Here is a 17,171-nt window from a genome sequence, read left to right as displayed (position 1 = left end):
CTATTATTCCACGAGAAGAAGACGACTCCGTAACTGCTACCGGCAATTTTCTCGAACCGAGAAGTGACTCGACAAAGTTTGAAAAAAAAAGTTTAGTCTAAGAAAGCAAAAAAAAAATTTACAAAATTTATACCACGTACTTTTGAATATAAAAATTATCGAACGTAAACTATTTATTTAAATCTGCGGCTGAAAATCATTTGATTAACAGTATTAACCGCAGTTCCAGAATTCATTTAATTCCGCTCTCAATCGTCGTTAAAGTTTTCTTTTCACTTTTCCAGTCTCTTCGCTGCTACGGTTACATACTTTCACATCGCGGATTAAGTTTATAGTCAACAGCTAAATGATCGAACGTAGCTTTGATGCACAAACGCTGTTCGAGATGCATACGTAGCTGTACTTTTACCCGTAAACGAGACAATATTTAATCAGTGTATTACACAAACCTGCACCGCTTTTACCGATAATTTAACATCATTATCCTCTAACCACTTGTTCGTTCGATCTTCAAATAACAAGACGAATGATCGACGTACTTTCCGGATGCACATGTGCGGAGCAACACGTGAATCATTAGCTATAATAACGGTGTATTATATAGTAAGCGAAACGTTTGCTGTAAGAGTACACTGCAAATACATGCATAGATGCAAATTCTACGGAGAATTTGACCACATTAAATTAATTCAGACTATTATCCACTTTGCAAGCTATTATATATATGTATATATAAATATATATATATATTTACATGTCACCGCTGCACGTGCCGTGTCGTTTAAAAACGGCAGTTAACATCAACGAAGTGTTTTTTAATCAAAACTTCCATATGTATGTAGCAAATGCAGTACTAACAGAAATAGCTACACTATTGGGAAAAATTTGGGGTTAAAGAGTGGGGGAGTGCAAAGAAAATTAACGTCAAACGTGTGTCGAATTGACCCTGAATGCAAAAAGTCTAAAAATGACATTGATCACGTCTTTTGGTACAGAGATTGAAGTGGGCGTCAATGCAATGAGGAAAAACATGATAAAATTTGAAGAGACAAAACGAGAAAGTCATCGTCCACCGACGCTTGACATTGAGACAAAGAGTCATTTCGCATTCTTAAACCAAGTCCAAGTCAGTCGGATATTCTTCAAGATGAATTAGAAGCAACGTATTTCTATACACAATATATGTATACGTAGCTCATGCAGCTACAGGAGTGGAGAGTAATTGGAATAAAAAGTAGGATTCGACACGGACGAAACGGTCGTCGGTTCTGTTTGGAGTACAAAGCTGAATTGTGGAAACGTCATAGTTAAGTTGAGCTGCTTGTGGTTTATTGGTCGCGCAATTAAAGAGTGCGACAACTCTGAACGAGTGTCGTGTCGTGTCCGTCCATCAAAGCTGTCGACGTTTCCTTGAACCTCGACGAGGTTAATTCTCAACGGTTAGAAAATTGATGGAGAAGTTTCTGCCTCGCGAAAAGCCGTCTCATGACATTCTCACAGACAAAGTCGCGAAGATTAAGTGAACAAAAAATAAAAGGAATATATTGCAATTATTGCAGATAACCTTTCATATATTAGTTATATATACAATTATGAACCTACGTCTGTCTATCGATACGATTCATTGCAGATTTCGAATGAGGTAGCGAAGTCCGATGATCAAAATTTGGTGAAAAACTTACAACTTCACTGCATTTTTCTATTTGCAAAAAGTTCAACACATTCGGCTGATAACTCTGGCTGCTAGCTTCAGATTTATACTTTTCTCTGATATAACTTGGAAGGATTTTATCAGGACGAACTCTGTTGATCCCTCGCGTTGAACCTATACTTCAAATTTGTAAATGTATCCGTAGATAAATTGTTCACACCCGATGTCCCTCCAGACAAAGTTTCATTCTTGTGAACGAAAAAGCGTATCTACGACACGTGCGAAAAGTACGGTTAATCTATTAACGACGAGGTGGTGGTCCATAGTCCACCACGTGCTGCGGTTAGCGGTGTAATAATATATGGTACGATGCTGTTGTGGTGCGGCTACACACGTGTGCAGAAGAAGCACGAGGCGCACGCACTGTATAATTCAGGAAGTGCCTATATACCTATCACGCCGTGTCGTTTTAAAACAACCCAGAAGTAACGGCGCACATTTTCCTTCCTCGTAACGAGGCTCCAGACGTTCAAAAATTAAGGTGGTGGTGCGAGACAAGACTTTTAAGTACGTTGTACGAATGAAAATTCTGTCAATTGTGATTCATCGTTTATACCTGCTATACAGGATTCGCTGAAGTATATATAAGGGTTGTTAATCAAATATTCTGTGAGCGCATGGATGTGTAATAATAAGGAGACGAAAAGTATGCTCTTTAAACTTTTTTTATCAGAGGAAATGGATTTTCAGAAGAAAGGTAGCGGTACAAATTTCACAATCAGACTCATACGCCAAAAGCAAATAAACAGTGAATAAATTAGACTGAATGCATAATGAACATGTTATTTAATTATGAATCAGTAAGTTTTTTTAGCACAGGGGTGCTGATGATGATTAATATTCGATTACCGGAGCAAATTTGCGAGTATCATTTATGAAGATCCAGTCTTATATTTTCCACTGAATAAATATCTTCCAAAAAACACATTCAAAGTAAATAATTGTGTTCGGTCATTTATCGAACTGATTATCGTTCACTTTGCGAGGTATCACCAGATTATTTTTCCATTCCTATAATAATTATTGGAATTTTCAAAAAGTACGTAAAGAGCACAAATTCAGGCGTATATGATTTGACGTTAATTTCAGAATACGTACGATTCGAGCAGGAAAACAAAGAACAACTGAGTACAAAGATAAGAGAAAATTGGCGTAAAGTAATGTTCAACAACCTAATTAAAATTCGGTTTTAACTTGTTGAGTGGGAATGTCTGTAGCTTGTAATTGCACGTCGGTTAATCGTAAGACGCAATTGTTTCCAGCAATATGCGGTTGCCGAATGCCATTTCGAAGGTCTGACAGACAGTTAAAATAGACAAGGTGACAGTGTAAAGTAAAAGAGCTAGACAGAGTTCTCTATTTCCTTAATCCTCCGTTCGTTTCATCCTCTCCAGGGATCAGGAGTTACAGTTTATTTAACCAGCAGCTCCCGTAGGAACGAGCTTGATTCAAATTTTCTCCTGTCCCCATATATGACGCGCGTTTGCAGTCTGACCACGAAAGGCCCAGAATTTCAAGCTGCGTGCGAGATGGAGAATAATCAGCTTTGTCTTCCTCCGTCGCCGCCTGCGCGATGTTTCTGAAATGCCATGAATATTCATTCAAATTTCCCACAATGTGTCCCCGGCATGACCTTCCATCCATCGAGCAGCCAAGAGAGGCGGGAGATTATACTGTAGGCATACCAGGCGATGAAGGAGCTTGACGAATTAATGTACAGGGCATTCCAGACGAATTCTCGACGAGCCTGAATGCCGATTAAGGGAGATTTCGGACCTTTGAATTCCACAGTGAAATTCACAAAATCGTATTTTACACTTCTTGCTTCTTCTTCCAACTTTCTAAACTGACGGTGATTGTGGTAAAAAAAAGTTATACGGTGAGTAGATTGCTGAAGAAAAAGTCAAACGTTGATATTACACGACATCAAATACTAAGTACTGTTCAAAACAGCAAAACGCTCATCGTCAGTTGAATAAACCTCTTCTACGAAATAAGAACACGGATAGTCGAGGAGAATTTGGTTATTGGTACAAGAAGCTCAACAAGATAGACAGACGATACAAATCACGAATATCGACAACCGTGTAACACAATGATCTATACCAGAAACGGTAGAAAAGCGATTCACGTTTTTCGAAGTAACCACAAGTCTGAGGTGTATAGTTTTATTCCTCTCTACGCCGAATGCTCGAGATGCGAGGACTCTGACCCAAGCAGGCATCTCGATTTCGCTAAAGGTTCGATGATCCTGGAAGAGCACACGAGGTCCTTGAAGCAGGTCCGAGGATCCCAGCAGCGTTGCAAGGAGCGAACTGCACGGACTTCCCTTCCCCCGTATAGTTGAGCAAGGAATAATCCAGTCTATGGTTACTCGAAAACACGCGAGAAGCGTTTTCTACCATCAAGATCAGTGTCGCCTTAAGCTTGTCGCCTTATTATGCCAGATTGGTAAATTCCTTTAGTCGTTGGTTCCGGTCGAGATTGTTGTTCCGCACGTCGAAGCAAGGTTAACATCAAAAACCTTGTATAATCTATGTTAAATATTTATCACTAATGTCTTCAATATTGGACACGTTCTACCAATAAACAACAAGTGAATCGTGCAATATCCACTTGCTTTTATCTGTTTGGGACACGGCCGTTTAGATTAGACCCCACAAATCACAAAATTTTGTGTCTTTTAAAGGCAATTTCGATGAAAGAGCAATACTTGTAAAAAAAAATCATCGTTAAGTTTTATCTTGAGCATTACATCGTATAAATCTACTCAATTTTTTTTAGACAAATTTTAAAAGCATTTCGAGTAATGACTTAAATCAAAAATTAATTGTTCTCGTTTCAAACGATGAAAAAAAAAAAAAAAAAAAAAAAATGAAAAAATACAAAAATAATTTCGACTTCGACTTCAAATAGCGATGATGCAGATAATATCGCGACGCCGCGTGCTTTTTCATTCGTAATGGTGAAATGGCTGGTATGGAGGCCGAGCATGACAGCCTTACATTGCCACCTGGTCGTCCTTGAGATCAATGAGCTATTTACTTGAAAAGCAATGAGACTCAGCGGGATTTTCTCCCGCAGCGACGGTATATGTATCATTACATGAAGGTGGCTGCTGCTGGTTGCTGCTGATGTTGCAAATGCGTGTAATTTGGAGCGCAAGACGCGTAGGTACAGTCACAGTCAGAACTTGAACGAACTCGTAATGAAAACGACAAAACGATGCGCATCATTTACGCGAAACGTGTATAATAATACTGCGAATAAATTGAAAACAGTCTGCCATCTGGCAAAACTCGTCGACATCATAGTACCATATGCGTCACGCTATGCAATTCCGTTCAGTCAAAAAAAAAAAAAGAAAAAGAAAAAAACACACCAACAAAAAAATTATTCACCACCAATCAGCTGACCGGCTCTACATTGCAAGCGTTTATTCACGTATCTAGATATCGTCTAGATCGTACATTTCAGCGTTCAGGCATTGAATAACATCACGACGCGTATGTAAAGCGTTGGTCCTTCGTATAATATATAGGGTGTGAACTTTGACGTGCTCAGGAGTAAATTTCGCTCGCAGCAATGTTCACTGAAGAATATTTCCAGTGGTTTACCATATTTCATTTTCTTCTTTGTCAAAACTGAACAGAGTTTCTCGTCTAATCTCGTCAAATATTTGGTGCTAATGACTAGCGACGTAAGTGAGACAAGAGAGACAAACGATTAACGAACATTGCTAGAGGTGAGAAAATATTGACTAGGAAAGAAATTGATAAAAATTTCTACAAGAGATATTAATGCAATAATAAGCGTGCTCGTTGCATAACGATCGTCATCTCATTGTCAGTGGAGCGTCAGTAATGTGAATATAGTGGACCCCTCCTCTGACAAGTCCAACTAATATGAAGCCAAATCAGGCGTTTCCTCATCATCATATGTGAAGTGGTGTCAGATCCTCCGTTCAGAGATCACCGCTTCGTCGTACAGGGACAACGCAGACAGGACATTGTTCATTACAACTCGTACAACAACTATGCTTTTTTAATGTTTTTTAATGCTCTCTTATAACAATGACCGGTCCTTTTTATTATAGGTTTGACTTTCACCCCCGCCCCGGGGCGTTGAGAATTATCGTTCATATGTACTGCACCCTCCTCCACTTCCACTTCCACTTCCACTTCCGATTCCACCTCTTCCTTCTCTGCGATATTAAACACAATTGCAATCGCGCCAAGGCTTGGCTGTAAGTGCACTGAGTCGTAAAAAAAATTATGAAACCGAATGAATTTTACCGCCGCTGCACTCAGCGTCCAAGTTTATCTAAAACCATGGGGCGATGGTCAGTCCAGCTTACGAATGAATTGCCTATTACTACACCTCGGTTGAGGTACAGGTACGTAAGCCCATCACAAGCAGAATACCCAGTTTGCCGCCAATGAGTACGACGTACGTATATACATATAAGATTTACCAACTTTACCAACGACAGTGGTTCAAATTTAGTTAACGGAAGTGAGTTGCAGTACTCCACAGGCATTCGCGAGTTATTAAACGTGTGGAATTCCGATACATCAGCAGTACAGTAGCAGCAGCAGCAGCAGCAGCAGCAGCATGGTCTTTGAACGACGAACACACGGTATTGCTACAACTTCCTGGCCCAACGCCAAGCTCGGACTTTAAACGAAGAGACTACATCATCAGTCGGGCTTTACGTTAGACGCATGTCTTTTTTCCCTCTCGACTCCAATTTTTTTTTTTCTTCTTCCTTTACTTTTTCCTTTTTATTTCTTTCTTGTTTTTCTGTGGTAAGACCTATAACAATATTTCCTTGAAGGCGAGAGAGCGCGGAATGAAAATAGACGCGAAGGTGTTAATGCTTTCTAGTTTTCTATATTAAACTATGACCGCAGCTTGTTGCATTTCCCTTATATCCGTTTTCCTTTTCCTCTACAAATCACACGCGTAAAATATTTCCGCTCGATACTTCGATATTTTACTTTGCATAAGCAACGAGATCACCTCGTGAACTTGGCTCGACGTCGCCACGCGCCTCATTAACAATTCGTTGGTCGTGTCGTTGATAGCGGAATTCAAACGCTGCTGTGTAAACCTGCACAAGTCTCCCCCCCCCTCCTTCTCTCTCTCTCTCTCTCTCTCTCTCTCTCTCTCTCTCTCTCTCTCTCTCTCTCTCTCTCTCTCTCTTACTATTTCGTGTTGATCGATTAGTAAACAATATAAACGCCGTATTAAATTTCTCCCGCCTCGTCATGCGGTTCAACAGCATAGCAGCAGCAATTCTCCTCGAGATTTTTTTGTACCTGTAACGCATCGATAGCATATATAGTATTGAAGAATCTGCGTAGGTTCTTCTACTTTGATCGGCACATCGATTCGTTGTATTAGGAACAAGGCAATTAGCTCAATTAGCGGCATCGAATTACTACGAACACCCTCATCTCCGTCTCTCTTTCTCTCTCTTCCTCCCTCTCTCGCTGTCAAATCATAAATCAATAACTGGGTAATCCGCCTGCGGTGATTGGGGCTAAATAATTACTCATACGATCTGCGAATAGGTAATCGCGATTGATTTCGAAATACAAGTCTGAATTTGTTTATGATAACAAATCAATTGAGATAAATTCATATTTTATATTATCATATCATGTGACCTAGTTCGAAAAGAAAGACTAATAGGATCGAATAAAAGGAAATGATTAATAAATGTTATTACAAACATCGGTTACTTCCGAAACAATTAGACACCGCACGTATACCAACTAATGTAGTAACGACTTTAATCCGGTTTTTACCAACCAAGATACGTGATAATATTTATAACTGGTACTGTAATAAGTACATCACAATATTTATGAAACAAGCATACGTGCAGGTATATGTACATATGTGTCGTTAGGACTTGACGTACCGGTTATGGTCAGTTTCAACAATTTCCACGTATATAAATGTGTCCGGAAAGCTCTAGTTGGGAAACCAGTAAGTTCAAAATTTTAATTTCGCATGTATTTAAACGAATCGTGTTATTATATAATACGCGTGAAAAAATGTCTGCACTTTGAATAATGACGACGGAGATATTGCGGCGGTATAAATTACGGGTAATGAATATAACACGAACCCTTTATTTTACGTTGTTATTACATAACTTGCGCAAATTTATACTCGGACGGAAGTGCGACAGAGATATGTGTACCTAAAAAACAAAGAAGAAGACAAACGGGAAAAAAATTCTTCAAATAAAATAAAATTGATAAAATATTACGAATTTTATGCGATAGAACAATACGCGGAATTTTTCGCGCGCGTATTTCATAACTGTATTATATACAGAACTCAAAGTTTACAGAAAGTATATACATATATGCATCGTCTCGTGAAAAGCTAGAAAATTTATCACATAGTAGATTAACAATATTTAATTTGTCTAAAATTTAATAATGTGTCGATTAATGACGACTTGGCAAATCAACCGCAAAGTTTATGACGTTGTTGTAAAGTGAATGAAGAAAAGAAATTAATGCATACGCGGAAAGTTCAGAGTATAATCCTTGTTCCGTCACAATGACATTATCGCGGTCAAGGAAATAACCGCGCGTACGTAAAGGAAGAGTGAAGTTTAACGAATATTGGAAATTGAACTTTGCGCGCATTCGCAACGCACATATTTCTACACCATAAATTTAGCAAGCTTACAATTAATCATCGTAGTTAATTAATACATGACCACTTAAATTAGAACATAAATTTATCGAAGAAAAATAAGGAGCATCGGCACGATTGTCTTCGCATCTCTTGCAATTAGTTAAAATAAAAAAAAAAAAAAAAATAAAGACGATTGCAATCGAATTAAAACTATTCTCTGAACTCGTAACGAAATACAGACGCAGTCTCGACATTCGCTTTTCCGTTATTATATATAATAATAATAATGATGGTTCAAGAAAGAATTAAAGAAAAAAATTCTGGCAAATGCCTGAAAGAAAGCCACGAAAAGCCAAGGCAGCAGTTGAAGGTATTCATTGAAGAGCAGCTTGCTTCGGAAATACCTCTTCTCTCTCTGTGCTAAATCATTATCAAATGATTCATGCTGATCTGTATCATGATAGATATTATTTGCTTATCATTGACGTCTCTTGTGATACAGGCTTCTTGTACCAACAAACAACGACACTCATTTTCGCCCATCTGTCGTTGTTTATTCAGGATCAAGTCAGCCGTACCATCAGAGATTGATTGTGAGCTCAAATTGCGCTTTTATTTCCATCAAACGCTGCGTTATCATCGATGACAAATGTTTGTCAATCAATATCTATCAGCATGTAAATTGATTTTGCAAATCTTACTGATCTACTTAAAATTTCAGAATTTAAATTCGCGTCAAACTTCGACGAAATTTTTTCAGTCATCGTTGATCTATTATGTACCAACTAACTAACTCTCTCAGTAAAAACTTGAGGTACTTGTGAGCTTCTTGTTTATCGTCCATGTAACAATTCGCGCTAAATTCCAACCGGAAACAGTTGGCCAGCATGCTTCGTTCAGTAAAGATAAAAAACCTTAGCGCATGCATAGTTGGCTGTTTCTTCTCCCTTCGGATACCCTCGTGTATGGTTCGTGAGAAATAAAATAACTACGACAGTATGATACATATACATTTGGTTCGTCCTGAATTGGTATAACCGTCACCCGCAAACCATTCTCTAATAATGAAATGAACCTTATATATATATATATATATATATATATAACAATACTATGGAGACTAAACTCTTCACATTAATTGTAAAATCGTTCTAAAATTGTAAGTCAATAGTTTTTGGTTCGACGGTTTGTTACATTAACGTTACTAACTTCAATCTTGTGATATATACGAGCTTCTACACAGCGAGAAAGGCTTTAATAGAGCGGTGATACGATCGCATCTAGACGTAACTGTTAACGACAAGGAAGCCTCTGCGTACTTAAATTTTAGACGATTATGCTCCTCCTCTCCCAGAGGACGACGACTACGTGTAATATTTTGTTGTGACGAACCGACGATGAAACCGCGATGATAATATTACTACATCGGAGAATAATTTATTTCGGAAACTCGACAGCTTTCGAAAAATGATTTCACAGTTTCTGAGATGCGATGAACCCGATTTAATGTCAACGCGACTGTTTCACATACCTAATAACACCAATTTGCTGCTACGTTGAATGTATATACTAGCTTATACGTTTAAACGGAGCGCCGATTCTGAGAAATAAATAACTAATTCATATCAAGTATTACGTTATACATTCTACATGTATTACTTAATTATACACACAGATAGTGATAATAATCATACAAAATGAAAATTTAATGCCTCGGAGATATTTTTGCTAACATAATCGACAGAGATCTTTTTTTTTTTTTCTTTGCCTTCTTGATTTTTCTAACGTATAAAAGACAAAAAATTAAAACTGAACATTACGTAATACGAATGCATAATAATAATAATAATAATGATGACAAGAATAATTTCATCGAGGGTGTAGAAGCGGATGTCGCGGAAGAAGTTGGATTCTTTTTAAGGTGACAAATTAAATTCAAATTACGTATAATATTATAGGAAAATTATTTTCTTACCTAGTGGAATGATTGACGAATGAACCACCGTCGAGGAGACGAAGTTTTGCGAAAAGAACCGCGCTGACAAAGGGGACTGCGGTCAGTTCTTCCAAGCCCACTTCGACGGAGAATTTATACTTTTTCTTTTTCATCATGAAGGCCATGTCACTCCTCACTGGACACCTTACTTTGATGGTACTTCTCCGCGCACAATATTTCTCTCGGTTTTCTTTTCTCTTCTTCTTCTTCTTCTTCTTCTTCTTCTTCTAGTTCTTCTTCCGCTTCTCAACTCAACTCAACCGATTTCTTTTTCACAAGATAAGCTCACTTATACTCGTATAGGTTTACACGCGGTAGATTAACGAAGAATAATTCGAAAAAATGTTCATACACAAACTGTTTTACGATAAATTTATTATTGTCAACTTGTTGATTTTTAATTTTCAGCTTCTAACTACGTGTATATACATATATGTATAGTTATAGTTTCGTTTATATGCATCGATAGATCATCGAACATCGTCCGAATATTATCATAAAAATGATAATTGTTATTATTGTTATTATTGTTGTTGTTGTTGTTGTTTCTTCGAGTATATAAATACCAATATATACTTTTCGTGATTTATTTCCACGATGGTAAAATATTTTGATTATAAATAACACCCGATTGATTAGATATGTTGAATGTTTATAATTGAAAATAGAGTCTGGGGGGAAAAAAGTAATTTATTTTCACGCAAACACAGGCTCAGGTCCTACACTTTACGCTTCGTATTAATTTCTTAGTAAACATCGTTTGCAAGATTCAAGCGCGGAAACATTTATTAATTGTGTAACGTGAAACGTGATTTTTATAAAACCCAGGAGGCTAGGTATTCTGCTTTTGATTCGTAGCAGCAGCTCTTCTTCTCCTCGACTACGGTCGTCTGGTATATACCTTCAACGACGTCATGTTTTGCTGCAAGCGCTGAAAAAGAAAAACAATTTTTCAACGTTTAAGACACACAAGCCTTGGCACTGTAGTATACATATACATAAAAGCGGAAGAATAATAATAATAAACGCAAAAGTATCAACTCAATTATTGGAAGCGCGCTGCTGCAATATTGCCTTAAAAATAAAATCTGTATCGCTTCGTTTCAACTCACAATCGTATAGGCTTACTCATATTCAGTTCGAGATTGAATGATACAAAATTTCAACTTAACTGTTACGAATTGATATATTGAAGAGTTCTGAAGAAGATGCGCGGTAAGAAATCGAAAACGTTAGTAACAGTGAAGAATCCATTTCTAAGTTTACTTTAGTTTGGTTTACTAGCCAACTTTAGTAAAACTTAACTAAACAATTTCCAAGACCTCGAGACTTTCTATATTTCGAATTTAACACGGAATGTGTAATACGGGGTAAAAATGATGGAGTAGGACAAGTTTCTTCGTCTCTTAATTTGTGTTAATTTGAAAACGCTTAATTACCACAAGAGTTATTATCACCAGGACACCGTCGCCGCAATACGATACGTAAAACGATAATATTCGCGAATTACGAAGCTGATAATATGATAATAGGTCCAGTACGTATACGCGCCGGAAGTGAGATTTGCAAAGCGAACCTTCTAACGTTTGATACCCAAGTAACACAAAATTATACCCAAAATAGCAACAAAGTTTCAAACTAATTATAATATACCTACAATTATTGGAAGGGGAAAAATTAATGTTTGAGCGGAGGAGACTTTTAGCAAGTGCCTGCGGTAAATCTGGTTGTTATACTGCTGAGATATAAAAACTACTGTCAGAATAATTTTTAACCGCATATGAAAGTAGCAGCAGCATACACATTGCCGGTGTATGGCATGGGCATAAAAGGCGATTCATCAAACGTTTTGCCGTATCGTAATATTATTTCGCAACATGTTTTGCCGCAGTTTTACTCCAAAATACACACGTGTTGTTACATTGAGAAATTCCGCGAGGTGATCGTTCGAAAGTAGTAACGACGATGTGAAATATATATATATGTTGTGAAACTCCTCGACGTCGAGTCTCGAATCGCCATTTTCCCAAAACCGATTTTGTAGTAACGATAAATAACGATTTGATAGTTAGGAAATTTGTTAAATATATATTTGCGATAGTGAATGGATCATGAGTCGTGAGCTCGGCTTGGTGCTTTCAAAAAAAAAAACATATAAAAAGGAAAAAAAAAAAAAAAAAAAAAAAAAACTCATGCAACACTTAATTAATCTATAGATTTCTACGAAATAATGGACATGTCCAATGACCGAATAAAATCGACGGATGGCTTAACGTCTGATTATCTGGTATATATAGAGACTTTTCAAAGCTGTAAAACAGATAAGATAAGACCGCCCGTCTCCGATTTTGGTAAAATTTAAAGGTAAACAATGTTTATACAATTCACTCCGTCCGCGGAAAAGGATAAATCATGAAGTGTAATTGACATCTGTTATAAATCAAGCCGTGTATCATCACCGTGGTGATCCCTGTTCGAAAGTTCGTTACTTAAAAAAAAAAAAAAAAATTAAGATTGAAAAATTACATCGGTTATCCTTCTTCGGCGTTAAAAAGTTTCTTATTTACGAGAGAGTCGAACGCTTTGTCGATCAATCAAATTTCAAGAATAAAAGAATAAACCTAGAAAGCGTTGAGAATTTCTGAAGGATGATATTTTTAATCGGGTCAATATGTATGTATAACACATTATCGAATGATTGACAATCAACTCTCGATCAAAGAGAGGTGCAAATGATTTACTGTTATTATTATCCAGAGATCATAAACTGATGACCCGTCTCTTTTTCGAATCAAATGAAATCAAAAGACGGAGAAAAAAACGTCTACACATCTATCCGATGTAACTTTTAAGGTTTCGGAATGTTTGCCCCGGAGTCGAGCAAATATACACACACAAAGTTTGGGGAAGAATCAGGTCAGGAATTATTGACTAACGATTTATTTAAGACGAACGTATTCGACCTGCAGTATTTTTCGGATTTTCTATTTCTCAACGTCGGTAGTTTAATTTCTATTTCTTTTGTATCACTTTAAAAATAAGACATGCATCCACTGACCGATATGAGCTATCGCGTGTAGCGCGAGGCGACGAATCGTAAGTTGACCGTGAAGAAGATGTACGTAAGATTTGTTTTCATTACAAAAGCAGTAAGTAAGACTCATCTCTACTCTTCACTGCAGGTCGTGCTAATTGCGAGGTACGCGTAATTTGCGATATTAGTCTTACGTATCATTACGCGAATAAATAAGGACGCGTAAAAGAGAATGATAAAAAGTCTGGCTGAAAAATGATAGTGCGTGCAGTTGCAGGCGAATAATAAACGCTGTCGTGTTGTGTTGGGGATGCGGGGAGCACGGAAACACTCGATGGGTAATGAGAGAATGTGCAAAAAGTCGAAGCGGGAAATCGCCTGCCGAGAAAAGCGCAAAACGTTCAAATAAGAAATATGCAATTCTACGGACGAGCTCGACGGCGGCGGCGGAAGAGATGAACGCTCGTCAATGACTGGCTGCATCGAGGATGCGAAAATTGACGTTGGCGGAACGAAAACCTCTTGAAATTGCACAGTGTAAGCAAGCAAGCAGAGAGAGAGAGGGAGAGAGAGAGAGAGAGATAGAGAGGGAGAGGAATTATGGATGCATTTCCAGACGATTCCGTTAGACCTTATCATTGGCGAGCGCAGCTCGGAGGTTTTGTATTCAAATAAACGATCTATTAGATCCCACCGCCGCGCTGCATGATCTATAGTACGTTGCACGTTACGTGTGAAATTAAACTGCACGATGTTAATCAAAACAGCTCGGAGGAACAGCTGTCCCTTGACGGGTGGTGATCGTCACATTGCTGCGTATGTATACACGCAAACGCACATATACTTACGTAAAAGTCCTTCATGTTTCTCAATAATTTATAACCTCTGTACAGATATCGCGATGATGCTTAAAATTAGAGATAATACGCGTGCCCTTCGAGGCGAAAAAGCGAAGGAATTTAGGCGCGTTTGTTTGTTACACGGAGGTTCAAACACAGCGAGAATAAACGACCGCGTCTCGCTTCGTACGAATTTACTTTATAATCTGAAATATTGACAAATCCTCTCGATGCCTGAATTCAAGTCGGAAATCCAGGAGTAGTCCCAAGTCCTCTTACCGTTTTATTATCTCGGCTGTAAATCCCGCTGTGCACTTTATTCACCTGAGGTCAGCCGATCTCACACGCGATAACACGCCGCATTATCACAATATTACCGATAACGTTCGACGGTGAAAAATCGACGGTAATTACAACGGCGAATATTTCTACCGTGTATAATTCACTGCCACCGCCAAGCCTGGCTAGCTAGATCGGACAGAACGGAGGCCGACTGTGAACTGAGGCGCCGTCAGCGATGGCCACTCGCCTACCGCAGAGCCTCGAGCGGACTTTCGGCGAACTTCACACGAATCTCGTTCGCCGTCGATATAACTCAGCCGCTTCCAACAACATGGATTCCGCCGATCGTCAAATGTTTTCTAATAATTTCTCATCCTCGTTTCAGGGCTTTCGGGGTTGGTATGAGCATAGGTATGAGGATTGAGAAATGATGATGTATGACGATGACTATGCTAGGTAAGAAGAGAAAAAAAAAGAGGTGAACGCAAGTGGCATGGTGCTATTGCCCGATCAGATACGATGAAATACTCATTTGTTTTTTCTCATTGGTTTGTAGAGAATATCGAATTATATGCAAAACGAAAGATTGTAATTGAAACGTGTCTGCGATTTATGTATGCATATTTTCGAATGAATTACCATGATTTCTAGGACTTTGCAATTCTGCAGGCATTCATATTTCGGAACTGCTGAAAGTGAAACGATGTTTGAATTAATCCGCACTTACGGATTGTTGAAAGAGACTATCTGCCAACACTCGGTAATATTTGACAGTAAAAAATGTTTGTTTATAATGGATATGAAACTTTTCACCGGCGTGTTCCATGATCGACTTACAGATTTTAGAAAAGTCGTTTAAAATTCGCATAAACTAAAGCAGTCATGTTGATCTCCTCAGACTTCCGGCGCAGCCCGAGGCAAGCAATACGCATAGACGTCATAGACCATAGACAGACGAAATGGCGAGACACGGCCATTTCTGTCATTTCTGATTGTTTTTGTTTTTATTTTTATTTTTTTTTCATTTGCCATAAGAAACATGTAATAAGTTTATATTCAAAAGTACGTACAAAGAAATAAAGAACCCACTATAGATGATACAAGTATGCATAAAACCAAAGCAACGTCAGTGTATGCACAAACAAACGTGTGTTTCCATCTAGCGATGGATTGATCTTCGAGTTATTTGTCGGGCTTTCGGATACAAACTTTTCATATTTCTTTACGCACAGAGATTCCCACAATTCAAACCTCGGTGACTATTATCACCACAGAGTTGAAACCGTGTTTCATCATGAGTATCAAATGATCTGACCTACCTGCATCACTTGCAAATAAATTAGGTAAGTTTTCGTCGGTCGTTTCGAATCTTCCCCCGAACTGTCAATGTTTTGTTATTGACATTGTGGTTACACTTGTAATCTTACCTCCTACGAAGTTACTACCGATCTATCGAATTGTCAACAAAAATTTTTTTACACTTGTTACTTCGTTTCACAATGTGAATTATGACTGACTGAATCGTTTATCTGATCGTGGATAATGCCTTACGTTTTATGTTGTGCCATGTTACATGGATTTTCCGATTGTCAACATGCATAAGGTAAAATTCGTCATCACCTGTAGGCTATGTGTCAAACCCATTTGTCTTTATTTTCATCAGCAATATGTCGACAAGATCTAGAAGGTGAAATTGATTCAAGTCTTGACGCCTCTGCCTCAATTGCTCATGATTAAGGACGTTACTAACAGGGTGAAAAATTCTCTAATTATTTTTAACGCCTTGCTTAGGTATAGTTATGGAGGATAGCACGAGCGTAAAGTCTATGGAATCAGTAACAACAAGTGATGAGTACGAATTTGTTAACGAGAAGGGTGTAAATAAGCAACAGCAAATTTTAGAGCCACCGACTCTCAATATTGCTAATAACGGAAACTTGGAGGATCTGCAAAATAATCTCAGAGAGGCAAGTGGAAGAAATTGTTTCCCAAATGTCTACTTGAAATGGAAGTTAGATTACTGTGTCGTTAGAACTATTGCTGCAGCTTTGAATCGTATTAGAATATGTGTACTGATAACAGAGCATTGCAATTGCAAGGTTCTTCTTGCCTTCTTCTTCTGTTCAAGAAACCAAAAAACTACCAACAGAAACAGTTTCTTTTTGAGAATTCCCCATTTAATCATCTAAAGTTACGATTGATCAAGGTTGATTGAAAATTCAAGTTGCTACTAACACTAATATATTGGTTTACTATAGGAACTTCTTTCGATCAAGTTTGATCGATTAAAACTTCAGATACAATATAATTTATTATACTTTAAAATAACATCATTTTTTTACCATCATGCTATTAGGCATGATTTGATGTTTTATTAAAATTTAATTCTTAATACGGTTTTGCTTTACAACACAAAGTGCTTCTCGAACTACTATGTCCACACGTTTTTGTGGTCATTCCAGCTTCATCTATACCTAGCATCTTCATTGTTTGCTCGTGAATGGCTGGAGCAACTAAATCGGGATTGCGGCAACTAATTGGCAACAAAAGAGCATTAAATACCTGTATAGGTTTCGATTAGTTGTGCCCAAGTGGTTGTGTCAGCTTTATATATGTTGATCTATAAGCACGTTGGCAATGATCTTG

General features: G+C 37.9%; 2 protein-coding genes across 14 annotated transcripts in view; one reads left to right on the top strand and one right to left on the bottom strand.

Moving 5' to 3' along the window:
* LOC124407278 (protein FAM102B) overlaps nt 1–14,766 on the bottom strand; it is a 49,442-nt gene extending 34,676 nt beyond the window's left edge. For 2 of the 7 annotated variants that reach the window (XM_046883270.1, XM_046883272.1), the window contains exons 1-2: nt 14,253–14,764; nt 10,350–11,301 (exon numbers count right to left, since the gene is read on the bottom strand). In XM_046883270.1, coding sequence (XP_046739226.1) covers nt 10,350–10,495 — 146 coding nt within the window. In that variant the 5' untranslated portion in view covers nt 10,496–11,301; nt 14,253–14,764. Of the gene's footprint in view, nt 1–4,716; nt 4,933–10,349; nt 11,302–14,252 lie in introns of those variants that run through there. The other 5 variants (XM_046883273.1, XM_046883271.1, XM_046883276.1 and 2 more) reach the window with 5 other exon arrangements.
* The window catches only part of LOC124407276 (rab GTPase-activating protein 1), a 38,911-nt gene that overhangs the window by 8,172 nt on the left and 13,568 nt on the right, over nt 1–17,171 (top strand). For 3 of the 7 annotated variants that reach the window (XM_046883267.1, XM_046883263.1, XM_046883262.1), the window contains exons 1-2: nt 15,467–15,868; nt 16,317–16,492. In XM_046883267.1, coding sequence (XP_046739223.1) covers nt 16,325–16,492 — 168 coding nt within the window. In that variant the 5' untranslated portion in view covers nt 15,467–15,868; nt 16,317–16,324. Of the gene's footprint in view, nt 1–14,116; nt 14,225–15,465; nt 15,869–16,029; nt 16,129–16,316; nt 16,493–17,171 lie in introns of those variants that run through there. The other 4 variants (XM_046883265.1, XM_046883268.1, XM_046883264.1 and 1 more) reach the window with 4 other exon arrangements.

The sequence above is a fragment of the Diprion similis genome, chromosome 6, assembly GCF_021155765.1.
Source record: "Diprion similis isolate iyDipSimi1 chromosome 6, iyDipSimi1.1, whole genome shotgun sequence".
Taxonomy (NCBI): domain Eukaryota; kingdom Metazoa; phylum Arthropoda; class Insecta; order Hymenoptera; family Diprionidae; genus Diprion; species Diprion similis.
Note: the sequence above shows the minus strand (reverse complement) of the source record. Positions and strands in the feature narration are given on the sequence as shown.